At 46.6% G+C, this 27,418-nt stretch overlaps 1 protein-coding gene across 3 annotated transcripts in view; it reads right to left on the reverse strand.

Annotated features, from left to right (window-relative positions):
- Positions 1–13,466: 13,466 nt before the first annotated feature.
- The window catches only part of ANO2 (anoctamin 2), a 334,494-nt gene continuing 320,542 nt past the window's right edge, over positions 13,467–27,418 (reverse strand). For 2 of the 3 annotated variants that reach the window (XM_070494504.1, XM_070494502.1), the window contains exons 23-25: positions 27,218–27,399; positions 16,785–16,890; positions 13,467–14,434 (exon numbers count right to left, since the gene is read on the reverse strand). In XM_070494504.1, coding sequence (XP_070350605.1) covers positions 14,162–14,434; positions 16,785–16,890; positions 27,218–27,399 — 561 coding nt within the window. In that variant the 3' untranslated portion in view covers positions 13,467–14,161. Of the gene's footprint in view, positions 14,435–14,709; positions 14,948–16,784; positions 16,891–27,217; positions 27,400–27,418 lie in introns of those variants that run through there. The other variant, XM_070494503.1, reaches the window with a different exon arrangement.

Consider the following 27,418-nt stretch of genomic DNA (forward strand, 5'->3'; position numbering starts at 1 on the left):
TGCAAAATCTAGTTTCCTCTGTTCCCTCAACAATAGAACCTTGACTTTGTTGGGACATGGGGCAATGTGGCCAGCAAAGAAAACTGCATTTCCCAGGCTCCCTTTCAAATAGGGTGGCCATGTGACTAAGTCCTGGAAAATAATGCATAAACAGAAGTGACAGGGTGGGGCTTCCAGAAAGCTCTAAATAAAAGGAAGCTGACTTAGCTGGCTGTCTTTTTTTACCTCCCTCGTTTCTCCTTTTTCCCTCGAATAAAGTGATGGCTGGAGCAGAGGCCGTCTTGCACCTCTGAGGTGGCCTTGAGGAGAGAAGCCTGCCTTGAGCCTCTGGATCCTGCGAGGGAGCCTTGCGTTTGTTCTGGCTGTCTGCCAGCCACACCCATCCCCACGCAGCGAGGAGTACCCCTTCTAGACCACTATTCTCACCCTTACCATGGCTATAATGATCTGGCCCTGGGACTGGCCACCCCTGGCCGTGGACAATATGGTGTCAGAAGGCTAGTGTGCATTTTCTGTTCCAGTTGCCATTCTCTCATTCTTGGAACATGGTTTCCTTTCACTGGACTGATTTATTCTCAGATCCCGGCTCGTTTGCCGGGTTGATCTTTGGCGTACTCGTCTGCGATGAGTTTGATATGGTTCTTAGCCTGAGGGCGGGGGATGAATGAGGTGACCTCCAGAGGAATCTACAAGCCCCAGGAATTATCAGTGTGTCTCTGACTCATGCCACCACCAACCAGGCCTGAGTTTGGCACGTTTTAGCATCTTGGAGTCCTTTCTCAGCAGGAGGGAGAAAGGGGATGGAAACGAATTAAGTATAGGCAAGGAAAACAGTGTGAGCACTGTCTTCTCTCTCCTGGAGAAGATTTATTGCACAGAGAAGATAGCAGGTGTTCATTAAAATGGGCTTCTTGGTATTTAAATACATTGTACAGTGTTGAGAAAACATCAGTTGCCATGAGTGCAGATGCATCTTAGCCACTTAATCGCCTTTGGAAGGACCCCGAGGGGCTCAGAGGATAGTCACCAGGACATAAGAAAGCCAGGGGATCTCCAGGGCTTTGGGGGTGTGGTGAAGGGCCAGCTGTGATTAATACATTTCCTCGGGACTAGATTAGGAATGATAATCACCTCTTCCTTTAGGAAGACACTAGGATTTGGGGAGACAGGGGAGGCAGAGAAGGGGGGCCTTGAGGAAATGGAGACACACAAACCATTGCCTTTGCTACACTCTCATCAGGAAACCTGGAAGACTTTTTGATAAGATTTCCACAGAGAAGCCAACTTGACAGACGCCCAAGCCTTTCCCATCTTGGATCTCACTTGTGTTCTGGAATCAGGCAAAGGTGGGCAGCATCCGCTTGTTTCCTTTGGAATGAACTCAGGCAAAGTCCTCCCGGGTTTGTTTACATTGGCCACCTGCAGTGACAAGAGCCTTGAGGCAAATGGGGGCAGCCTCCATTCAGAGGTTCTGAGTAAATTCCAAGGATTTTGAGCCACAGAAGGGGAGTTTCTGGGCGGGGTGGGATGGAGGGCAAGTGGGAACTGAAGAGATTGCCAGAATTAGGCATCCAGGAGCTGGTCCTTTTATGCAGAGATATTTAAATATTTTCACTTTGTGTAGCCTGGACAGATACCAATTATAGTGTCTTGAGGTTTCCTGCTGTGACAAGGATCACACTTTTCTTTAGCTCCAGGATCATAGGGAGGACCAGGGGGCCTCAAGGGAGTAGTTGGGGTGGCCTAGGAATACACTTGGGGAATTTGGAGGGGCAGTGGTTATTTATAATTTAACACAAAATTATTTCAATGTTTTAGTCCTCGGTGCAGCGCTGCTGGTGTGTCAGTGAAAAGTCAGCTCTGATTCTCTATGATGTAACTGTGGAGAGAGAGGCAATGAAGCATGGGAAGGGAAAGGCAGTGGCTGGTCTTTGGTCTTTTCCAATGAAAGCCTCCTCCTGAATACAGCAGCGGTGCTCCAGCCCCACGATGCTGCTTACTTCCCTCCCTCCGTTCCTGCCTGCCTTCCTTGCAGCAACCAACCTTTATCGAGTGCAGACCATGTTCCAGGAACTGTGCTAGGCTTTCGATCCTCAAAATAATTAACATGTGCCCATTTTCCTTTAGGGAAGTCAAGCCCGTGTGTAAGGCATACATGCATTTCCAGACGGTGATGCTCTAACACTGAGCCTGCAGGTGCACAAGCAAAGTTGCAGCAGTTTGAGGATAGAAGAGCAAGGAGCTGGGGGTGGGAGAGAGAAGAGTGTCTATGAAATACAGTATAAAGAAAAGGCTGGCTATTCAGTGTGTGTAGCCTTGAGTAGGAATCAAAGGTCAGGAGTAAGACCATGGATTTTCTGGCAGTAAACCAGAAATGAGCATTCCAGATGTAGCAAAAGCCCGGGAAAGGAACACGGGAACATATAAGAGATGATAACAGATGGGTCTGGCCAAAGTTGAGAGTTTATATAATTAAATAATGGGAAAAAAGGCTGGGGAAAAAATTGATGGCAGTCTGGCATAGAGGAAAAGGCATGGCCTTCAAGACAGATCTAGGTTTGACTTCTGGCTCATGAACGTATTATCTAGGTGTCCTTGAGTGAATTAGAGAATGTCTTAGAGCACCAGGTTTTTATCCATAAAATGGTGTTATTGTTATGGGTCGTTGTAAGGATTACATATAATGACTATGAAGTGCTTGGTCCAAAACAGATCCCAGTGAGTGGCTGTCACATATGTACATATCCATGCCCCTCACTTTCCCTATACCCCTTCAAATCACAGATCTACAATTTGTAAGTAATTCTCCTTGAGGAAGGAAAGAGGTAACTAGGAAGGTGTTTATGGAGGGAGTTAGTGGAACTCTAGGCCGACTGCCAAGTGGGCATGACCACAGTGGACCAGGAGTCTCGCCACATGTCTTAAGAAGCACCATGGAAGAGCATGCCCAGGAACAACGGATGAGGCTGACGCAAGCTTATAGAAGGAGCCCTGGGCATGAGAATGGAGGGAAGGGCGTAGATCTCAGCTGACCAAGGTTGTGCAGGTGAGGAGACAAGTCAGGCCAGGGCTGGGCACCACATGAGACATGAGTGTGGAAGTCAGGCAGCTGGGAGCCACAGCGAGTGTGAAGCAGCGCTCCTACTCAAAGAGGACGGCTCATGTAACTCAAGGGGTCCAGTTAGATGTTAAGTGAAACTCTGCAGCTTCTGTTGTTTTACTAATTTAATGAGCTGATAATTCTTTTCTTGTCCGTTACCTGACACATTCTGCATATAGTTTCTGATCTCTCTCTCCCTCTCTAGTTTAACTATCTTGTATATTATAATAGCAACTTCGAATCTCTTTTGAAAGTGGGTGATAGATAAAGAAACAGAAATATCTTCTGTTCTTAAAAATTTCTTTACCAGGGCTTTTCTCTGAGCCCTTGCTTTCCAAACCACATTCCACTGCCTACATCCCCACCAATGAGGGGCAGAGAAGAGCCTACATAATATTCTTCCAATATACATTCTCATCTGCGTTGGTGCTTTTCAACGTGCCTCTTATTCTTCATTTCTACCCTTCCAAAATAGATTTGGACTTCCACCGATAGATGAAGACACTTTTCAGAAAGTCTATGCTTGGTTGCCAGCTCCCTAAATGTCCTTTGGCATTTTCTGACTTAGTGATCTTAGAATATAATTGTTTCCATGTGGCATTCGGAACAGGCAGTAGTACAACCAGAGCTGCCATCTTGGATTCTAGATGTGCTGCGAGGCCATGAAGAAACCATCCAAAGATCAATAGAGAAGCCAACTTTCTTCTGAGAGGATTTCAGTCTTGACATTGAAGCATTTCAATCCAGAAGTCTACCCTGCTCCCACAATAAACTCTCCTTTCTTTGGTAGACATTTATAAGGAATCCTTCAAGGAAACCACAAAAACCATGAAAAATTAGTTTAGATTAATGCATTTTCTGAAAATCATGGTCTGGCGACTGAAACTTATACTTGGGCATCACTTGATATGTTTTTAATGGAATTGGTACAATGTTTTTTTAAAAACCACTACATACTTATTCGATGTCAAAGCAAGGCATTTGTTTTAAAAGCCAAGGCACGTTAACAGAAGTGGGGGAAAAGACAATCATTCTTTAGTGAATCCTGGGCAGTGACACAGCGTTTGAGGTCTTCCACAATAGTTTACTCATCTGGAAACCCAGCCCGAGACAGAGTTTAGCAAACATGCTGATGTCAAGAATACTAACCAGGCAGTGCTGGGTAATCTGCAGAGATTGTTCTGGCACATAAACCTCCATTTCCTGGCATCTGTGCCAGCTTCTTAGAATAGCCCCACCTGGACTTCAGGTTTACTGTTGGCTACAACAGTATCTACCAATGGATCTCATACTAGACATCCACTTCTTTCAGGCACAGATGATAATGTTTGTCTTCTTAAAAATGTATGCGTTATTTGTAATACTACTCCCTGATATTGATCTCATGCTCTGTGGCTTACTGAGGACAACTGTGAGAAGGAGGCAGGGCAGGTAGCATTTCCACGCTCGGATGGACAAAGCAGCTCAGAGAAGTTATGAAGCTGGCCCCACGGGGAGAGTGGGCACTAGAACCTAAGTCTGGCTCCAAAATGGAGTGCATTTCCCATTAGAGTACCCTCCCTCAGCATCACACGAAAGATGTTCTCCCCACGAAGTCTTCACCCAAACGCAGACAGCTGAGAACGTGCCTTCTCCCTTTTCTCCACTGAGTGGTTAAGAGCACAGGCTCTGGGGTGAGGCAGCTCGACTCCAGCTTGGCCACCTCCTTGCTTTGGACCCTTGAGCAGAGGCAAAGCTTCGCTGAGCCTCCAGTTCGATCTCTGTGTGACACAGGGTTAGCATCCTCTGCCATCACCCCACACACCATCTCTACCAGGTCAGATTAGAGGCCCTGGATTCAGTGAAGGCTGACACAGAGGCTGCCTTTTACGTAACAGAGAACCGCCCTGAGCAGAGGGAGAATGGAAGCTTCTCATGCTGAGGGAGGCCCTCTTCCATTCAGCTTGGTTTGGAGGGAAGAAAACGGGCTGATGCCTTTGGACACTCTGAGGCCCCCAGTCATCATCCAGAATCGGCATTTAACAGAGTGGATCAATGTGGCTGGAAAGACCATCAGGGCCTCCGGGACGATGTCCCTGCATGGAAGGGAAGGCCAGGCTGGTGAGCCCGGCTTAGACAAAGCAATGGGAGTTCCTCGGGAGGGGCTTAATTGGGCACAGACACAGCGAGGCTGAAAGCCCTTGGGGACGCAGCCCCTGTGGCGCAGTGGGGTGATCATCTTGGAGCCCAAGAGTGGGACACGACTTTGTTGGGATCTGAAGCTTGGTCAGCAAGGTGTCGATGTGGAGTGGCAAATATCTCCAGTAGCATCAAGGTCTCTATGGGACTGGACAGGGGCCCTCCTGTTGGTCACCTGGGGTCTCCACTCCCGTTTCGATTCAGCAGCTTTGTTTTGACCTGTTTGAGTTTCAACTGGGCATAGAGTTCTGTTGCTATCAAGCAAACACTTGAAAATCTCCAATTTGGCTGAACCCAGTAGCTGACGTTTAAGGAAACCTTAGCCAAGGAGGACTGAACACTCCCAGGCTGTTTCTTCAGGGGGTCTCTGAAAGCCCCTTTGGGTAAAGTAAGCCCTGGAGAACTTGGAGGAATCAAAGATGGAAGGCGTCCAGAAGGAGATAGCGATTACTATAGATTTTGTGGGCGCTCCAGGGGTTAACAGGGAAAAGAGGGACCTGCAGTCCAAGTCGGTGGGGTGGCTCACACTGGTTACGTGTAAAAGGAAAAGTGAAAACACCTCACAGGAGGTTGTGAGGACTAAGCAAGGTGATGAGCATACAGGTCTTAGCACAGAATCCTGCTCCTCGCGAGTGCTCCGTGGGTGTGATTACCATTACTGTTGTTGCTATTATTGGCCTCTGTCGCTCGCGTTACCCCATGGGCCTCAGGCAGAGCGCCCAGGACAGTGGGCTTCTGAGGGAGGTGTCATGATTTCAAAGAAACACAGGCTGGAGTCTGCACCCCAGTGTTGCAGTCCTGGTAGTTGTGTGAACTCCAGGCCTCAGTTTTGGCGACTATTAAAGCTGGGCTAATGCAGAGAGGTCCCTGGACAGGGAAGCTGATGCAGTTTAAGCTTCAAGGCCCCTTCCAAGGGGCCCAGGACCATCAGGATACACGGAGAGTGGATTGAATGTATGGAAAGTTCTTTCAAATCTTAGAGCTTACATATGAGAGAAATTTGATAGCAGCTTTCTCAAATTTGATAATAATCTTAAAACTCACATGAAATCATCAAGAATAAGTTGTGGAGCTGAAAGAAACTTCTAAGTCTCTATTTCCTATCAGAAATAAAAAGCAAATGTTGACCACACTCTTCTCTTCTCTTTATTGAAAACATTGTTATGAAAAGGCAGTCAGAGAGCATGCAGCCAAAGACATGGAGGGAATGGTATTATAATATGATAAAAGTGAGTGAGTCAGTTCATTACTCCAAAATGAAGCTATTTCTTATGGATTTCATGATGTTTCTGATGTTAGGCCAAAAGATGTATTTTGTTGTGATTTCTCTTTTCACGCTAAATAAATATTCACATTTGTACCTAATTTTATTTCACAATTTGGGGTACTTTTTCTTAAAGAGAGTCCCTAAAATTGTAGAAGCTTCTGGCCCACCAAACCAGGGTCTGCTTGTTCATGATACTACTTTTGCTATAATGCTGCTGGAGAGTGCCCCACATATGCTGCCCACCGACATGGAGAGGAGCTTCAGAGGGGCTTCTGGAAGGAGACGGGGGCCACTGAGAAGACAGATAAAGAGTAAAAAGCCAGTCTTACGAAAACACAGCGGGCGATAAATTGAGGCAAAGAAAAAAGAATCAAAAGAGACAGGTGAAGAGCAGCAAAGTCGAGGGTTGGCAGGTAAGAAATCCATGTTTGAAGTTGATGAGGCAGACACCAAGAAAAGTTTCTGAGAGTGTAGCGGGAGTGAGGCCCACGGAAAAGGGTTGAAGAGGCCTATTTTAGGGGCCTCATCTGTTTCTCAACTAGCAGCTTCACTCAGACCAAGTAGATGTGGTTCTTGATAGAAGTTGACACAGACTCTCTGAAGAATTAGATGCAGGCCAAGCAGAGTCCACCGTGCCGGGAGAAAACTAGGAGCAGGTTATGATGTGGGATCCACGTCAAAAGACTGCCTCTTTCCCTTAGGGCCTATGGCTTCATTTCCCTAATTGAGGAAGACATCCTGGCTTGGAAGCCTCAGTCCTCTGCTCCTTGCTCTGTTAGGCAGACAGGAAGTGAGAGAAAAGTGAGGCAATAAAACATGAAGGTTCCTGAACTCATATGTAGAGCTGTCTTTTTGAATTCCCATCTGGCTTTTGCCTTGCACTTCCTCTCTGAAGAGAAAGCGGCGGGAGCCGTAGGAAGGTCGGAAGAATAAATGGGTTCCCCTGCGTCTGGGTGAGAGTCCTGGGGAGCGCGTCTTCTAGCCTGGTTCCAAAGGGATGTGGTTCTGGGGGCACCGCCATTCACTGCTGTGCAGGAGAACAGAGAAGAAGAGGAAGGGGTGCAGGAGGCTAGCCCGCTGCGCAAAGAGGGCTGCACTCTGAACAAACGTCTGCTGTGTTTTCCAGGATGTGCGGCTAAGCCTTGAAGGGTGGGTTCTGCCCTCTGGCGCCCTCTACTGTGGCAGAGCAGATCAGATCCTACTGCGGGCCCAGACAATAGTGGAAATTCGGGCTACACTTACCTGGGCTGAATTGGGTTAGGATATCTGGGAAACAGCTGCCCAGGGCCTGGGTTGCGAAAAATGAGTAGAATGGTACTGTGGAAGATAAGACTGAGTCATCCAACACTGATCCATACTCTTCATTTCTGCCATGCTGTGGTGTACGCGTCAGGATGGGAATGGATGTGAGCGCTTGACCAGTCCAACCTCTTCATTTACTAGCAGGGAATGTATCATGGAAAATACACACTACGAGTCAAGGTGAGGCCATCAGAGGCACAGGAAGTTCAGAAGAGTAGGATTACAAGGAGTTAGAAAGAATCTTCACCTCTCTTCCAGATTATCCATGAAGGATTCATATAAGTGAGAGCTTAGAAGCTGCAGGAATAATCTGTTGGAGAGTACAGATGGATTGATTCTAGGGGGAAGGGGCAGAGAAAAGAGGAACATGGTCTTCTGGGAAGGGCATGCTCCTGAAGTGACAGGATCAGGACAAGGACTTAAAATGTTGACAAAGAAGATGATGGACATGAAGATAAGAAACCGGAAAACCAAGCTAAAACTCAAGTGTTTTTCTAAAGTCACCAAAACAGCTAGAATGGATATGTTGGAATCCATTCCTGTGCTGAGAGAACACCTTTCAGAACTGAGAAAGAAGTGAATGCGCAGACTGAATGTGACCATCTTATTTCAGGCACGTTGAATAAAAGACACTCATATCAAGACTAAATTATGGTAAAATTTCTTAATTGCAAGAACAAATTTTAAAATCTTATTGGCACCAAGGCAGGAGGGGAAAAAAAAACTTACAGAAGAATATCAATCAGGCTTATTGCAAAGGTTTTTCCCCTGAAACCAGGAAGAACACGGATTAATTGCCATAGCCACAGTGTTTCGAGAGAAAGGATGGCGACCTGAGAATGGCAAATCCAGCCAAGTCATTATTCCAACACAACAGAAATGCCCTGCGTCTGAGGTCAGGTTCTCCACGAAGCAGACTCTGAGACCGGGACCTGCATACTTGGCACGCAGGAGGTTTACTGGGAAGCGTGCTCCAGAACAATGCTGGAGGGGACTGAGGAAGGCAGAATCGGGCAGAGGGAGGAGGTGAGCTGCAGTGAGTTGCAGGGGAGACCTCAGCCATCCCATATGACAAATAGAAACGGTCAGCAATAGGATATATTGGAGAATATGAGGAAGCCATTTGGTGTAAACCTAATTCAGCCTAGCTTTGTTTTTTCCCAAAGGGCCTGACATGGCCATCGAGCATGCGTTGTATGTCTGCTTTAAACATTTCCTATGGCAAGAACAAATGCCCTTAAGACAAAGGTGCAACTTCCCACCACATTGGCATTTCCTTAGGGATAAGCATCTTCCTTAGGCTAGGAACTGATTGCTGTGCTCACCTTTGACCATCCAGCTCACCTGTGACCACCCAGCTTGAGACAGCAGACCTGCCACCCTGCTGTGCCCACCAAGACCGCAGACCTACCTGCTGTGTCCATCAATCGCTGTGCCGACAGAGCAGTCTCGGGACTATTGTAAAAGGGACATTTCAATCATATGTGAAACATCCTCTTTGAGGGTATATAACCACTCTGTGTGCCCCACTTCTTTGGTGCCCTTTCTTCCTTCAGGAAGAAAGCCCCAAGGCCACGGTCCTCACATTTTAGCTCAGGATAAACTCACCCAAATTTTCATTTATAGAATGGTTATGGATTAATTTCATCGACACATAGGAAGCTCCAGAACTGAGGTAGCCCTTTAGTGTTGTCCCAAATTGGGGCAAGGTGGGCCTCTTCCCCCCGCAGAGAGGAGCTGCTGGATGGGGGCTGCCCCAGAGTAGAGGAGTGGCCATGGCCCAGGCAGCTCCCTTCTGCTTAAGGCAATTCCAAGAGGGACTCAACTCTGAGAGGCAGCAGCTGGGGAATGAGCACCTCAGTCCTGAAGGGACCTGGGTGGCACCTGTAACACCACCTTGTTAAAAACGTTTCACCTGAAGGAGCACTCTGGCCAACTAAGGGAAGACTATGGCAATATGAAAAGACAGAGCGTTTTTCCTAGTTCATTTTTAACACCAAGCCCTGTTGGCCTGTATATTTCAAGCAGCCATGGAGCAAAGATTGGTCCCTGGGTTTCCCCATCTCGTTCTTGTCCTTGCTTCTAGAAATGCCTTCCACAGCCTGGTGGAATCTCCTGGTACAACTTATGGCCACTTGGAAGAGCACCTGGTAAGTTTCCCTCCCATTTTTTCTTAACAACAGCTAATCTATTTACACGGTTAGGATACTGCGCTGGGAGGATTAGCAAACCAAAAGACTTGTGTTTCTCTCACAGAAAAGCAAAGTTAGGTATGGCAAAGTGATGGCCATTTTATTGAGGAGAAGTCTAGTGATGATTTTCTGCATCTTTAAAACCCTCGCTGAGGATGGCATAATTCCATTTCACAAGGGGGATCTTACTAGACCATGCTGCAGGAGGAGGGAGTGAAGGAAAGGCTTGCCTTTTATTTCATATTCTTCCTTTTACAAAGAGCACACGCCACGCAAAAAATAACCATCAAGATTATTTATTTACATCAACCATCAAGTTGATTCCATTTCTTTTTGTTCTTTTTAATTTTTTTGCTGAGGAAGATTCGCCCTGAGCTAACATCTGTGCCAATTTTCTCTACTTTGTATGTGGGTCACCGCCACAGCATGGCTGCCAAGAAGTCCATGGCCAGGAACCAAACCTGGGCCACTGAAGTGGAGCATGCCGAACTTAATCACTAGGACACGGGGCTGGCCCCTCTTTTTGTTCAGAGAGATTGATGGACTGAGTGGCAGACACTTCACCAAGCCCTTCATGATGCCCTCCAGCAAGGGCTGGGGCTGAATCTCTATTAACTAAGTGTGAAGATTAGTGCACGCAGCGTGACCTGAGCTGTGCATGAAAATCAGTGAACAGAAAAAAAGACTGATTGCAAAGCATCTCTTGGAGGTGAAAATTTAAGTGATTTAAACTTTTTCACTTACGTTTTACTTTTTTGGCATTCTCTAAATCTTCAATGAGTAGGTGTTACTTTCAGAATTAAACAAAACAGACACTATTACAAATCAATGTAAGTGACTGCATATATACCATAGGAATGCAAATAAACTTAAACCAAAATATTAACTTTTATTATTTGTGGAGAATAGAAATAACTTTTATTATTTGTGGGTAGTGTTTTTTTTCTTTTCAGTGTTTCAGACATTTGGTTGCAATTTTTGTTGTATTTCATAATAAAAGTTATTATTTTCTTAAAGAGCTCAGAGGAGGAGGCTTTGTTTTTAAATTAGGACTGCATTTTCCATTCCTCTTCCCAGCTTAACCAAGGCGTTGGAAAGTTCTCCTTCTTACTCGGCCTGAATCCCTATTGCTGCTGTGTATAGCAGGCAAGTGTGGAGGTCATGCTAGTCACATGGATGCTACTGAGATGATTCGGGCCTGGGGCTGGGGGCAAATCACAAAATTCCTGGTTCACCTGGAGTGGGAGAGAGGGAGAGATCTGGGTCCTTTCAGAGCGGAAACCTGTAGATGGTCAGATTAAACCTCCCTTCCTCATGCCGTCTAGACCTCCCCAGGCGGCTCTGTCTGACCTGGTCCCTAGGACGTGAGCTGTGGCCACCACGGTCTTCCACACCCACTCTGCACTCCGTAGCATGGTGTGCGGCAAGATGGAAACAAAGCGAAGACCCATCTCTACAAGGGAAATAAGTGGCGGTCTACCCCACTCCTAATCCCCATCACCTCGCTTTACTCTTTCTGTTCTCCAAAGCACTTATCGCCTTCTAACACACTAACAGCTTATTGGCGGGTTCCGTGTTCACAGATTCAAGCAACTGCGGATTTAAAAGCCTGCGATGGTTGTGTCTGTGCTGAACATGTACAGACTTCTTTTTCTTGTCATTATTCCCTCAACAATACAGTATAATGGGTATTTATGCGGTATTTACATTATATTAGGTATTATAAGTAATCTAAAGATGATTTAAAGTACATGGGAGGATGTGCACAGGTTATATGCAGTACGACTCCACTTTATACATGGGACTTGAGCATCCCCAGATTTTGTATCTGTGGGGGTCCTGGAACCAATCCCCCCTGGATATCGAGGGATGACTGTATATAGTTTACTTGTGTTGTTTATCACCTGTCTCTCTGCCCACCCACCAGAATGTAAGTTCCATGAGGGCAGGAGTCTTTGTTGTGTTGAGTGATGTATACCAAGTGCCCACTACAGAGCCTGACACACAGTAGGTGTTTAGTATGTACTTTTGACCGAATGAACCTATGTTTATGAGAGAAAAGGATTGATCAGATACATGAAGTGAAAAAAGGTAATAAGACAGCATAAATAGCATAGTTTTAATAAAACATATGGATATGCTTGAGAGGGAATGAGGGTCTTGAAGAAAACACAGCCATTGTCGATTTTGATTGTAGATTTGGGGATTGTGGGTGATTTTACTTTCTTCTTCATTGTTCTGAATCTTTCTTGGTGTGCAAGTTTCACCTCTGGATCATATAAAAATGTTTAATTTAAAAAAGAAAAAGGAAAAAAGGTGGGGTCTTGAACCAGCCATGGGCAGCCCTGGACTTGGGTGTGGCTCGGTCAGTGCAAAGTGGGTGTCTTGGTGATGGAGACAACCTCTGGCTGTGGACCATACTACTTCCTGGAAATATCAATGCCACCCACACGGGAGGAGTCACTGAGGATATTCTCCTTTTTATGGGCCTGGAATCTCCATGTCATTAATGCCCCTTGAAGTGAAATTTTCCTCCCATTGGCCACTTCGGCCAAATTAGCTGAAGCCCATCATAAGATGATGAAATGTTTTTGTACCACTATCGTTTGAATCTAGGCTCAAATGGTAAGTTTGAATATTAAGATGTATGTAATTAAAATTAATTGTAGGGTTGCATGAGTGGCCTGGGACATGGCTGCCTGCTGCTCTTCCTAAAAGCTGAATCCATGTCCCGGTATTCCCTTAAAAGAAGGGGATCACCTTCCAGAGCAAGGGCTGATAGGCAGTGCAATCCTGCATGTGCCCAGGAGGAAACAAGAAGCCATGGCGAACAGCACCAGTGACCAGCCCAGCACCTATGGGCCCTGGCATTACCACGTGTGCTGAAACATCAGAACGATAACTCTCATTTCTCCCCTGGAGTATGGCCCTCCTTGCAGCTTCCATTCAGGCAGGGAACAGGGGACAAGTCCAGATCAAGGGGATTGTGCAACTGGTTTCTGGGAAGCAGCGGCAGTTGAGGGATGTGAAAGACAATGATAAATGATGTTTGACCCTTCCTTCCAACTATACTTGAAGATTTCACTGTAGGGCTCTGGGAGGCTGCTACCAATTGATGATGTTAGCATCGCAAGACATAACTTCTGAGCCATGTTCAGTTTGTCATTAGCTTGTGTATAATATGGTAAACCCCTCACTTCCTGTGCCCTCACACTTCCTGTCTCCTTTATCCTACTATACATTTCTCCATAGTACTATCACTATCTGATATACACATATCAGCTTATTGTCTGTCTCTCCCAGATTGTAAGGGATTTTGTCTCTTGCACTCTGCTCCATCTCTAGTCTGAGAACAATGCCTGGCACTTAGAAGGCATTCAATAAATGTCAGTAGGAAGAGAAAGAGAACAAAAGACGAGGAGAAGCGTTTTTATAAAGAATGTTTCAATTTATTTTATTATTTTAAATCTGAACCTGCATAAAATGATGGTTAGTTCCCTTTAGCTCAAAGCATCCTGGTGACATGAACTGGAGACCAGGCCAGGTTTGGACATTTGTTACTCACCATCAGGTCCAGTGGCCACAGCAATCAGCCCTGTGACTTAAGGTGCATCCACTGAGGCTGTGACAGCCCCAGCAGCAGGTGACTCAGAGGGTTTTCTTGGGGTGATGGTGGGAAGCGGGTGGTGATCACTTACAATGGGTGCTAGAACAGGGCCCTCTCATAGCCTGTGGCCATCTGATGAGAGGGTACCTGAAGGGACATAGGGAAGGGTCCTGGCGCCTGGGAACTCTGGGCTAGAGAGACCCAGTTCTTTCACTGATGGACTCAAAAAAGGGTACCAAACTCCCAAAAGGATACAGCTCAAAAGAGGACCTACAAGAAACTTAAGCTTCGAGTTTCTGAGAAGCAGCATCATTTCTCTTCCTTCCTGTGCTCATTCTCTCGCTTGCTCTCTCTAATTCCTCTGTCTCTCTCTTCACACACACCCGCTTCAAGACCCCCTCAGGTCAGATCCAAGCAGACTGGCGGATGGACACCACACCAGTGTGGGTGCACTGATGTGCTTGTGCGTGGTCTCTCACTGCTGCAGCGCCCCCTCGGCAGCGAGGCAGGCTCACTCACACGTTGGTGTGCTGAGAACCAGACGACGCGAGGCTGCCCGGCTGGCTCCAGCCTGAGGGTGCCGAGCTGGCGGCCCGGCTCCTCCTGCTGTGCTGCCCCCCTCCCTGGCTCCTCTGGGCCAGCTCATCCATCACCTTGAGCTTCTCATGCTCCTCTTTCAGGAAGAAGTCCACCAACAAGCTCTTCTCTTTCTTGATCTGGTCGCTGATGTCCGTGGGGATATCCGGGATCATCCAGTCCACGAGGACGCTCAGGAACATCACAAGGTTCTGCCGAAAGCAAGGGAGGGGAGTTGAGAGGAGAGGCCTGGCCCAGTGGGACACTAGCGCGCCACTGTCCACCCTTGTCCCATCAGAGTGACCGCCTCAACAGTGGAGCTGGTGGTATGGCACAGGGGTGAAGAGCACAGACCCAGGAGTGGAACGCCTCCCTGCTCTTCTGGCTCCACTACTTACCAGCAGGTGATCTCAGCCAATGAGCACAATTATATCTGTACACGGGTGTCCCTTGTGGTAAGTGGAATAGTTACAGTACCTACCTCTTGGCGTGGTGAGGATTAAATGAGTCAATGTCTCCCACATAGTGGAGCTTGGTCAGTGTTAGCTATTTCTTCTTCCCTTCTTCAAGTCCATCTCACATGTCCTCTTTTTGCTTCCTGGCCTCTAAGCCTCCAGACATGCCCTTCAGAGATCCAAGGGAAGAGGCACCGAGGCCCGGTGGCCTCTCCAGGGCTTGCTCTGGGCCATCGGCTCCTCTCTTCCTTCCAGCTGACCCTCTGTCCTCTATATCACAAATGGACCTTTGATTTCTGCCCTGACTTCTGGCCTCAGCCAACCTCACAGCCCCCTTACCCTTCCGTTCCACCACTCTAGTCACATCGGCTTGTCTGGGACCCCAGCCTCCAGCCTTCCTTCAGCAGTTTTAAGCTTTTGTGCACACTTAAAATTGGCTTTCTTCTCCCATCTGCTGAGCCCCATCCCCTCCCTTGTAAACACAGGACACCTTGTGTCGTTGCGCTTCATTTTATTGTGCTTCACAGATACAGCATTTTTTGCAAGACCCACCACCAGCAAAAAGATTACGACTTGCTGAAGGCTCAGATGATGGTTAGCATTTTTTAGCAATAAAATATTTTTAATTAAGGTACATTGTTTTTTTAGACATAATGCTATTGCACATTTAAGAGGCTACACTATAGTGTAAATATAACTTTTATAAGCACTGGGAAACCAAAAAATTCTGGTGACTTGCTTTAAAGCGATATTCGCTTTATTGTGGTGGTCTGCAATGGGACCTGCACTATCTCCGAGTTATGGTGGCACAGGCAAGGTGAGGCCACCTTTCCCAGGGAGCATTTTCTGTCTGAGTGAGGGAATATATCACAACAGTGCCAGCACGACCCAGTAAATGCTAGCTACTTTTATAGTCTGATTCCCATTCCCTTCCCCTTCCCCCACGCTCTACCCAGCATTCCCCTGGGTGTGGCATTCTTCTCTACCTGCCGACTATATGCTCACTGTCTTCTCCCCTTTGAGATCCAGAGGACAGTGACTGAGCCCAGAGGGGATAGTCAGAGCACTGCTGTCTTCCATGCTGTAAACCTATTCCCAACTTGCCCTTGAACAGTCCATGCTCCTAGGGGACCCAGGGAAGACCTTGGGAACACCCTGCTGCTTCCAGAGGCTCCCAGGTGCCCTAGAGCGGCTTCATCAAGCCATACACTCTTCTTTTAAAGCAACTCCTTCCTGTGTGCATGAATGTTACACGCGATGTACGGTAAAGTGAGGAGACTCCTCTGGGCGGGGCAGCAGGGGGATGTCTGAGCGATTTTTCAGATTTATCGCCCCATCTCTCCAGAGGAAGAATGGCTGTCTCCTTTAGGTGAAAGACTAGCCGATGGGCTTCTCCACTTCCTGGGCTGGGGTCCGGGGACTGGATATTTTAGAGCCCTCCAGAGATTTGCCTTCGGGGAATACAAAAGCCTGAGGGAGACGGAGAGAAAAGGATCTGGGCTCATGCTGCAGCCCCACTGGAAGGCCGGCAGGACCCCGAGTGGGAGCAGGGCCTCGCGCAGAGAATCTCGGCAATGCAACTGGAGCTGCAGTGATTGTGGGAGATAGGAATCGCTGAGCTCAAGTTTGCTATTCATCCAGGGATGGAGGGATGGCTCCGGGGGCCCTTCCCACCAGATGTCTCAGGGGGTCAAACAGCACTAACAAAGGAAGGAGCCAGGCGGAGCGCTAGAAGAAAGGTTCAGAACTCAGCTGGGGTTATTTGTCTGCTCAGGGTCGAGACTCTGGTTTCCACAGCTCTTCCCACTTTGTTCTCTTGTCTTAGGTTTAAATGGGAGTCTATCTTCCAGCCTGCAACTTACTCCACATCTGTCCTGTAACCTTACTCTGTGCTTTATTCTACTTCTTGCAAATCCATCCGTTAATGGAAGCCCTCTCAAGACGGCTTCCCGCCTCAGCCAGGGAAGGGAGCACTCACTTCTGCCTGCCCCATGCGAACGCCCCTCATGTCACGGAGTGCCATGGAAACTGGAGATGCGGGGCCGGCAACAAGATGTCCCACACCCACATCCTGGCTTCTGGTTGACTCTTCCTTATCTGAACTCACCTGGAAGATTATGACAAATGCCAAACGGGCAGACAGAACGGACCAGTACTGTTTGGAAAACTCATATGGGTTCGGGGCCCATGGCGGCTCTCGGTAATCCTTAAACCTGCCCAAAGAGAAATGTGGTGTTAAACTTAGGCGGAGATGGAAGGAAGGGGGCTCCTCTGGGCGAGCTCTCAGGGGCAAAGCAGCAGCAAGCCCTTGGCTCTCAGACTTGGGAAATAGGGGAGGAGGGGAGGAATCCACGGCCCAACCAACATGTGTCCGTGGAATAAAAGGACCAACGTCCGAAAAAGCCACTGTCAGCCTAGAAATGTCTTTTTCTTACTCTCTCTCCAACATCCCCCAAAGCTAGCTCTGGTGTCTGGATTCTCCTTCCAGAGAAGCCCAGGACCCATGAGAGGAACCTAGGACAGTGGCTCCCTCCTGGCTCCCCCTAGCCTGTGGGCTGTGGAGGGGAGAGGGATCCAGACCTCATAAAGTGCTCTGCAGTCTGTGGGCTCAGCGAAGACGCAGGTACTAGCAGACAATCCTGGGCGTCATCCCTGGTCAGCTGCTTTGGGATTACAGCCACAAGAGGGGCCAGCCTTGCTCGAATGCTGCATTCTTACACCGAAAGGAGGGCTAGTTCAGACCCAGCTGAAGGCTGAGTGAATTTGGAGGAGGGGGTCGGTAGAGGCAATAGTCACGGTTGGGCAGAATCCTCCTTTACTAACCATCTTTATAATCTGTCCATGTGGTTTAAGAAACAAAATGTCAGTGCCTGACGTGAGCTCATGCCTCCCTCTCAGACCCATGGAGAGGTCTAGGACTTTTCCTCATAGCTGGCTTTTCACTCCCATCGTGGGATGACTCATGTTAAAAATGGCTCTTTTTCTCAGACTCACTTTTTTCTAAGCCTCGAAAAATGACAAGAGTTGGTACCAGAATAATCATGACCCCACGTGGAACTGTTTCCTCCGTGGAAGTCAACGAATCTTTGATGCTCAGTAAAAGCAAAACAAGCCCTGGGCTGGGGGGGGAGGAGGTGGGGTGGCATCAGGCCACCCAGCAGGGTACATGGCTGTCAAGGAGGGCAGGGTGGGGACTCTGTCCGAAAACCGGCCAAGGAAGAAAATGAATGCATACTGAACACACAGTAGGCGTTAATCCCTGAGCAAGAAGCTTTTCTGGAGGCTTTCTCATTTTATCTTCACAACAACATCATCAGGCAGGCATTGATATCCCCATATAACACAGGGGGAAACTGAGGCTCAGAGAAGTTCAATTATCTGGCCAAGTCCTCATGGCCAGCAAGAGGTGGGGTCAAGGTGAGAATCCAAGTCTGGCTGAATTCAGGCTTTTCAGTCCTAGAGCACCTCACCAATAGCTGCAGTTTGGGGTGGGGGACTCAGAAATGGATGCTCTCTGCCCTGAAGGGACCAGCTGCTCTAAAAGACCCATGTTAAAGTCCAGTGGTTCCCAATTTCCCAAGGAGAGACAAGAGAAGAAGAGAAAAAAAAAAACGAGGAAGCTGAAAAGAGATGCACACAAACAGATAGAAAAAGACATCGCTACAGAGTCAGCAGCAGAAAGAGACAAACTGAGAACTGGATGCTAAGCATTTGACTAAGGCTGGGCAAGAGGCCAGGAGCTGCCCCCTCCCCACCCAACTCCCCCTGTTCCAACAGCTGATCACAGCTGTTGCAAGCTTGGTTTGACATCCGGATGAAAAGCAAAGCTAACTGCAGCCCAGCAAAATACCACGGGATTCATCAGATCCATCCGTGGCTGAGGACAGAAACATGGCCAGCTCCAGATTACGCTTGCTAATGGGAGAGAGGGAGAGCGTGGCTAAAGGAATAAGGACATCTTGGGGTGGGAAAAACTCAGACTCACCCACCCTCCTGCTGCCCCACAAAGGACCCCATGGCAGAAGGGAATTCATCCTAATCCTCTCAGGACCCTGGGAGGAGGGGCGCGACACACACGCCCACTCCTTCCACGGGGAAATCCTTGCCCGGTGTAGCCCAACGGCTCCTGCCGAAGCAGAGTGCGTCTCTCTTGTCCTCGAGCTTCATCTTTGAAGGAACAGCTGCTCACTGACCTCGGTATGACAGCCATCGCTCACCCCTCTTTTCCAGTCAGAAAAGAATCCATAAATAATCTAGTTCTGCCCACCTCTGCAACGAACTCGCCACAGTTTTTGGAAATGTCACTTTTCACCTTTCCCTTCCTGAGTGTCCAAAACATGTTTTGAATCTAACAGGCACATCCGTCTAATCAAGGATGTGGGGAGAGATTAACACAGAGATACGTCCAGAAAGCTCTATTTGAAAACACCTCTGTGCGACAGACTTCGGGTGGTGCTATTAGGAACTACGTGGCTCTGTTTGGAACTGGAGGGCAAGCTGTCCACAGAAAAGAGCAATGAGCAATTTAACGAATGATGCATCTGTTCATGATTCTCTTTCCAAAGCGCACATTTTAAAAACTGTGACCTACGGTAGTAAGAAATACATTTTGCATTAATGCACACATAATCTATATCACTAAGACAAAAATTATACTTGTTTTTAAAAAAAAAAACCCTTATCCTTGCTGTGTGCAATGCACTGATGCTCTCCTGTTCTGGTCTATCCTGTCTTATCCTATTCTACTCCTTAAAATGCTGATCGTGACCCGCCAAAGGGATTTCATAGCCCACTGACGAACACTGACTCACAGTTGGAAAAACATTAAGTCCATAAGCCCCCGCCACCAGGTCAATAGTTGGTTGTTTACATTCCAATGTAAGTTAACTTTCATAATTTTTAAAGAATTTCCTCCTAAGAAGTCAAGCCTATCAAATGTCTTCACTGAGTACCTAGAAGATACTAATTTAGACAAAGAGAGAATTAGCTTTAAGACTAGAGATGTCTGCAGAAGAAAGAGTAGTTAATAGATTTAATTGCGTCCCCCAGGGTGACAGTTGTCTGTTTCGCACCTGAGCCCAGTGCATGGCATTGGTGACAGCCCAGGCTTTGGAGTCAGCAGGTGACGGTTTGATGCCACCTCTATCTCTTTGGTTCTATGTTCTCCAGCAAGTTTCCTAACTTGCTAGGTTCTGATGGTCCTCGTCTCCAGAATGGGCCTTAACTTCCCATCTCACGGAGTTGTAACGGAGATGAAATGCCAGTGAAGGGTGCTTCAGATACATACCCAGTAAACGCTAGGTGTTCTTTCTCCTCTGACTGAAGGTGAACTATGAAATACAGCTCTGCTCTTAAAGAGGACAGACCACATGTGCCCCTGCTCCCAGTTCCTCCTGGCTTTCCAGGAAGACTTCTGAGCACTCAAGCACAGACGCCCCAAGTTTCCCATGATGCTGATACGAAACGAAAAGAGTCAGCCAATGCCCCAACCGTAAGGGGCTTCTCTCAGAATCTAAGCCCAGGCAAACAGCACAAATTAGGCAAGTATCAGGGGAGCGGCAAGTAGAACTTCTGCTCCATTACCCTCAGCTCAAATGCTTTCCAGAACCAGACCGCTTCCCCTGGTGAGGGGGCTGGCACCTCCCAAAGTCCTCCTGAGTGGCCAAGCACCAGGTGAACCCCCACATCTGGTCACCTTCTGCATCTGCTGGCTGGGACTTAAGCTTGGGGATGTAATTGCAGGAACCATTCCTGGTTCTCCCCCTCACCCCTCCAAGTCCTCCTTTATCTTCTTTGAGCCATAACATTAATTTTGAGAGTTTCCTTGACCTTCTAATAAGGAGAGTCTTTCAATAATAAAACAACTGGAGGGTCTGAAAAGCAAGTGCACACTTGAGCAGCTGTGTCACTTACCAACCATAAGACCCTGGGGAACCTCAACATTCTCATCTATAAAGTAGAAATAATAGAACGTGTATCTCAGTGCTGAGTACACAGAAGGTGTGCACTCCGGTTCTCTATCCCAACCATGAGTGAGACAATATGCACGTGCATGCGTGTGTGTGTGTGTGTGTACATCGAATGTTAAAGGAAAAGACAGTGATAATTAAATAAGACAACACACGTGAATGTGATTTCTGGAAGCTTCCACAGAAAATGGACATAACGGTTTCTTCTAAGAGAGAACGACTGGGGTGTGGGCTGAGAAAAGAGTCTTTTCTTTTCCTTTTATATACATATCTAGATATACAGAATTACTTTTATAATAATAAAGGTTAATAATTTCTAAAGAAGAGTGTAATTAGTAGCAATATTCAGTTGACTCAAATATTTTGTTTTTGCTGAGGAAGATTCACCCTGAGTCAACATATGTTGCCAATCTTCTTCTTTTTGCCTCAGGAACATTAGCCCTGAGCTAACATCTGTGCCAATCTTCCTCTATTTTTTGTGTGTAGGACGCCACCACAGTGTGGCTTGATGAGCAGTGTAGGTCCACGCCCAGGATCCGAACCTGCAAACCTGGGCCGCCAAAGCAGAGTGCACCAAACTTAACCATTACACCACCAGGCCAGCCTCCAAATACATTTTTATACTAGGCTTTCAGGAACAAAATTATGGTGTTAACTGAGACAGACTCACATTGAATAAGTGAAACTGGTACAAAAGTCAATGTTACATTGTAGCTTTAAAATCACATTAGCATTTTATCTAGACTTCTCTGACACCAAAAAATCACTCTGATTGAGTTGAATTTACACATGATCTAAAGAAATAAGGTTCCCACTAACTCAAAATATATTTCGTTGTTATAAAACACACCAGGAAACAGTGCCTTAAAGAGTCTACAAGTTCATTTTACGTTAATGCACGAAATACTGCATTTTCTTAGGAAAAACATCTAAGAAAGAGTCACATAAACGTATCATTGTGGTTATTGTTGGGAAGATGCTCAGGACTGTGCAGCTGGAGGCGGGGCAGAGCTGGAGAGTCTGCCTGTAATATTTATAATTTTTATAGGAATAGATTAATATATTATGTGTCATTAAATATTAATTTTTTAAAAGAATCTTTGGAGATGATTTATTCCAAGTTCTAATTTTTCCAGATGGGGAAACTGAGGTGCGGAGACAGAAGAGAGACTCCTGGCTCAGATGTTTTCCTCCCAACCTCACTTGCAGGGGTGACCAGTGACAGCGACATTTGCCACAATTCACCACAATACAAAATCATGGTGGGCACGCGGGTGCCAAAATAACAAACTGAGGAGCTGATCAGCAATAGTCAGTAAAGGTTTTGTTAAAAAATGAGATTTTAGTTACATTTAGTTACAGTTAGTAAATGCATTTCTCAGCTTCAAAAAGGGCTATGAAAATAATTTTTTTTGTAATAATCCCAATGGAAATTAATGTCATATTAAGGCTGAACACAATTACATACAATATTTTCATACTGTCTGAGCTACTTAAAACTGCCTTCTGAAATTGGCCTTTAACAAGGGAAAACAGTACAACAATGAGGAACTAATGAGAACCATGTTAGTTCAGTGCTTGATAAAAATCAGGAAAGGCAACAGCCAGAAAACCCGACTCTCCCTTGGGTTTCAGCTCGGAGCAGATGAGAAGCAGCCATGGACTGGAAGGAAACTCACCTCTTCAAAGACCTTTCACAGGACCTTGGGATGGGAAAGAACTTAGGCTTTGCAGAAAGACCCAACAGGAGCTCCCCAAGGACGCTTTCTGGATGCTCAACACCTCCAAACAGACCCAGTGGGTTGACCATGCCCAGTAGGCTCTTCCAGCTCTGGGACCCAGATCCCCGGCCAGGCCCTGCCCTGCTGATGCCTCTGGTCCCATCCAGCTGAGCCAAGAGCCTGAGCCGCCATCCATCCTCCAGGATGCAGTGGCCCTTCGACCCCGGCAAACAGTCACTAATCGTGCCTACAGACTGACGTCACGGGACTGTTTATGGAGCGGCCCTGCCGGAGCAGTGAGATGGCTGAGGCGAACGCTGCTCCCAAAATGCTTGGAATGCATCTCGAACGGGCAGCCAGAGGCCTGGCCTAACTTTTATGGCTATTTTTAAGATACCTCTATCCCTGGCAAGGCTGGGTCGGAGCCTGAGACCTCAGTTTTATTTGACCACATTTATCTCCGGAGGTCACTGAAAGCTAAGAATAAGAAGGGTCATCGAGTTCCCAACACTATTTGCCAGCAAATCAGGGTAAACTGCTCATTTCCCACCACAGAAGTGGTTTTAAAAGCTGGCTTTGGGGCTAGCTACAGAGCTGTGTCTGTTTCTCACAATCCCTCTCCTTCATAGTCCCTTCCCCATTCCCGATTTCTCTCTCTCTCCTTCATTTCTATTTCTCACACTCACTGATAGTTCCTGGCTTAGAAAGACATAAGTGGATCATAGTTCCATTTCCTAAATCTCCAGAGAATTTCGTGATGCCGACATGCCTGCACAGCATGCAGTGAGTAGGACCCACCTGAGCTAGGGACTCCCGTCGACAACTCTTCTCTTCTAGGAAAGGTCACCCCGAAGTACACTTCTTTTATTGTTACATCTAGGTGATATGCTGGCCCTGTTCTCTAGACATCTGCTTACACTGCAGAGTAAGGCATCTCACAATTTAAAATGTAACCCACTGGTCTTCACACTGTAGTCAGTGATGCCACCAATGAAAACTTCAACTTCATCCCTGCTCCCTTACACCCCTTTGGGGGCTCCCCACTTCCCTAAGAGGGAGCCCGCACTCCTCCCTATGACCAACATGCTCTTCTTGGTCTGGCTCCTGTTTTTTCTCGCAGCCTCATCTCTCATAGCTTCCCCTCTCACTGCAGCTCTAAGCACTGAGCATGAACTAGCTCCTCTACCTGGAAAACACTGCTCTCCCTGGACCTCCTTCATGCCTTGATGCCCCCCTTACCCTCCACCACCGTTCCTTCCAGCCCGCTCACCACCCAGGCTGGCTTGGTCATGCGAATGAGGAATATCATCAAGATTATCTCTCTGGCCACCCTGCTGATTCTTCAGGTTTCTCCTCCCTTGAAGCTTCCCCTGAACACTGAAGTCTGGTTTTGGTGCATGGCCTCCTTCCTCAGGGCTCCCAGAGCTCCCTGCCTTTACCCTATTGTAAATTATTAAAGCTATTTTTAGTTGCTTGTTTACTTACTCATCTCCTCCATCTGGACTCCTTGAAGGAGGCGCTGGGTCTTGTTCCCTTATATAACCAATGCCAAGCCTATAGTAAGGTCTCAAAAATAGTTGCATAACGAACCCATAATTCTCACTGGTACTAAGGAAAAAAAAGTTTGATGTTCCAAGAGTCATTTTTTTTTTTGATCCTGGAATGATCTATTTTCTGCAGATAACTTTTCTTGGCAGAAATATAGAATGTACTTCCTATGCAGGCACCCAGTGATAATTCAATTCTGCCACTCAGTGGCAGAATTTTTTTTTAATGGGCCAAACATAAGCCATGATCCCATCTACTTAAATGGAAACAATGAAGAGAAGAGTTACTGAGCTTTGTAGCTGGCTGGAAGATCCACTGACTTTGAAGGCAGGTACAAGAAAGCCTGATCTGAGCCATGTGTGCTAACAGTACCTGGGGTGCTGGGCATGAGTTGTTTCAGCTGAGTTGTACGCATTCATCTTGACTTCTCACAAGGGAACTATCTCTTACTCCAAGATCACATGCTTCAGATAGAGGTGATTTCACTCCAACCCCCAACCCCAAGGGCCCCAACGGTCATTAAAAGCACCACATTCCTCCGGCTACAATGATTGGTTCTGGGTAGGTCGTGCATACTGATCCTAATCAGTGATCTTCAGTAAGACTTTTGCTGGCGTCATTGGTAAAGAGGTATGGGTCTTTCCTCACTGGACTTGGATCCAGTGTGATACTGGCCTGTAACTGCTGGTCTCCATATGGAGCTTGAAACTATAGTCAACATTGACTGGAGTAGAGTTGGGAGAGGGAAAAAGATTTGAGAAGACCTTGACTGAATCAAGTGAGGCCTAAAATTAGGATTATCCTCAACTTTCAATATGGAAGCCATTAAAGTCCGTTTGTGGTTAAGGCCGTTTAAGCCACTGATATATCTGGAAAGCATATTCATTGTGTTACTGGAAGATCTGATGGTCAAGCGCAAGGTCAGAGAACCTCGGTGCTCTGGATAGACATGTGCTTCTAGACCAACTAAAGAAACAGTGTGAGCCTTGTTTCATCACAAGACAAGTCACACTGGTGTTGCTCCCCACTGCACATGGGGTAGAGCCTTGTGTTCTTGGATAGATGTGAGTTTTACTTCAGAATCTGTCACTAGAAATCTCTATAATCTTGGAGAACTCTTCAACTTTCCAAGCCTCGGTTTCTTTCATGTAGAATGAGGAGTTTCAACATGATGATTTCTATGCTTTCCAGTTATAAAAATGATTGTAAAATTCTCATATTTCAGTGTCTGCTTGTTTAATGTAAACCTGTTGCCTAATTTCATGGACCCTGCTGGAGCAGATCTAGATGCTACAAGGAAAGGCTTCAAGCTGGTACAGACCCTCTGTACAATGGAACTATATCTTTTGGATCTAGCAGACCCAAATCCAGCATCATGGACAGACAGTCTGGCATGCCAGCCACACAGAGAAGTGACCCCCGGGCAGTGCATAATCCAGCAGCAAGTCTGCCTGGAGATGACAAGTCCAAGAGCCAGACTCTTTATAGCCCCCAGATACGAAAATACTTGAAACATACAAGCTGATATCAATTGATATCTATGAATAAATTTACTCATTTATTCTTGAGTCTGGCCCCTGATTTTGAGTCTTTTCTCAGTTGGCTAGAGTTGAACCCCAAAGTTATTGATCTTGGGGCCAGAATACCCTTCTATTTAAATCACAAATTGGCAAAGTTGTTTAACTCAGTAATCTGGGTTGGGAAGACCAATTAGGTTTCTCTCTTTTGTGGTCTCAGCCTGTGAATCTGAACCTAAGCAACTGTCTCACAAATGGCTGACCTTGGGTACCAAGGTGTCCCAGGTGGGCAAGCATGACAGACAAGCCCAAGGTCATCAGTGCTGCGAACACAACTGAAACATTGCTTCTTCAATGGAGGCATCGACAGCGTTGACATCTGACACTATCGGGGATAGTCTAAGGAAGCCCTACATTTTCCTAGCAGTACCTTTTCCTAGGTTTTTGTTATTGTTGTAGTTATTGTTCTGTTTTTAAAATATATAAGGTGTGAACTTTGATCAAGTCCTTCATGGGGATTATCATTTAACCAGGGTACAAAAGGGTTAAAGAATTGATTTCCCTCTGCTTGTCTTCTCTTTATTTGCTCTTATTGGGTACATAGTGAAGTTTTATGTTTCTTGGCTTCAATGATCCCTGTGCTGATGTCTTTCAATCATGACTGTAGTCTGGATCTCTCTAGAATTCCAGCTTAGTGTGACTAGGAGTTAGGTGAAAATTACTCCTTAGATTTCCTACTGTCATTTTAAATACAATATGATTGAAATCAAATTCATCATATGTACTATAAAATTAGATTCTCTTAGCATCTTCTCAATCCCTGTCAATGGACCCACAATTTCCCAGTCCTCTGACTTCAGCCCTAACTTTGGAGATCCTTGACTCAGACTCTCTCCAATGTCTCTTGTCACGAACTTTGCAATATATTATATGATATAACTCATCTTCTCCCTTTCTCTTAATTCCTTCCACCACCCCTGTCTATGCCCACCATGGCTCATGTCTGAACACTGCAGCACCTCAGTTCCCCTCCCTGAGTTCCCCTAATTCTAGTCCATCTTTCTCTCTGAGACCAGATTAATTTTCCTAAGCCAACGTTTCCCTGGCACTAAAAATGTCAGTAACTTCCTATTGCATCACTTTAAAATTTCTGTAAGATTTCCCATTATCTACTTCATCCTACCTATTCAAATTCAGCAATGTGTTGTCTTATATGATCCTAGGAATTTCTACATATATTGTATCTCTGATATTATTCCCTATTAGTACCTCTCGAGCACTCTCCTTGCTAACTACCAAGCCCCTAAGTGTTATCTAACATCCCAAGTTCATGCTCACCCCCATGACTTTGCCTATGCTGACTCCCCATTTAGGATACTCTCTCTTTCTGTCGTACAACTCCTCGTGGCCCCTCCAGGAAGCCTATCCTTTCTATTCTAGCCCCCACCAACCTCCCTCTCCTCTGAACACCCACAATATTCATGGTCCATACTAGATATAATCACTGAATAACCTGCTATGCCTATCTGTTCTGCTTCTTTTCTTCCCAACCAGACCATAAACCCCTTAATAGCAAGGACGAAGCTATATACTTCTTTGTTCCATAGTGTCTAGCAAAAGGCACTCAATAAATATTTGCTGATTCATCAAGATTGATTTATAGCAATGAGGAGGGGAATAGGAGACAGAGGGAAAGGAGAATGACATCATTCTAGGTCATCCAGATAATTCCTTGGATCCACTGCTTCTGGTCCTCCGCTGCCCACCCCCTCCTGATTACTTTACCTGCAGAACTGAACTTCCCGGTCAAACTGTGAGTTTTCTGGCTGCGTTCCCTCCTTCAGCTGGCTGACATTGAAGAAGGAGAGGGTGTGGTTGACGAAGCCATGCAGAGTCCCGTTGTGACTGTAGGTGTACTGGTACACAAGGCGGGGGATAAAGTCGGAGGTGACGGCAATGACAAAAGCCTGAGGGACAGAACCACAA

This window comes from Equus asinus, chromosome 22 (assembly GCF_041296235.1).
Source record: "Equus asinus isolate D_3611 breed Donkey chromosome 22, EquAss-T2T_v2, whole genome shotgun sequence".
Classification (NCBI taxonomy): domain Eukaryota; kingdom Metazoa; phylum Chordata; class Mammalia; order Perissodactyla; family Equidae; genus Equus; species Equus asinus.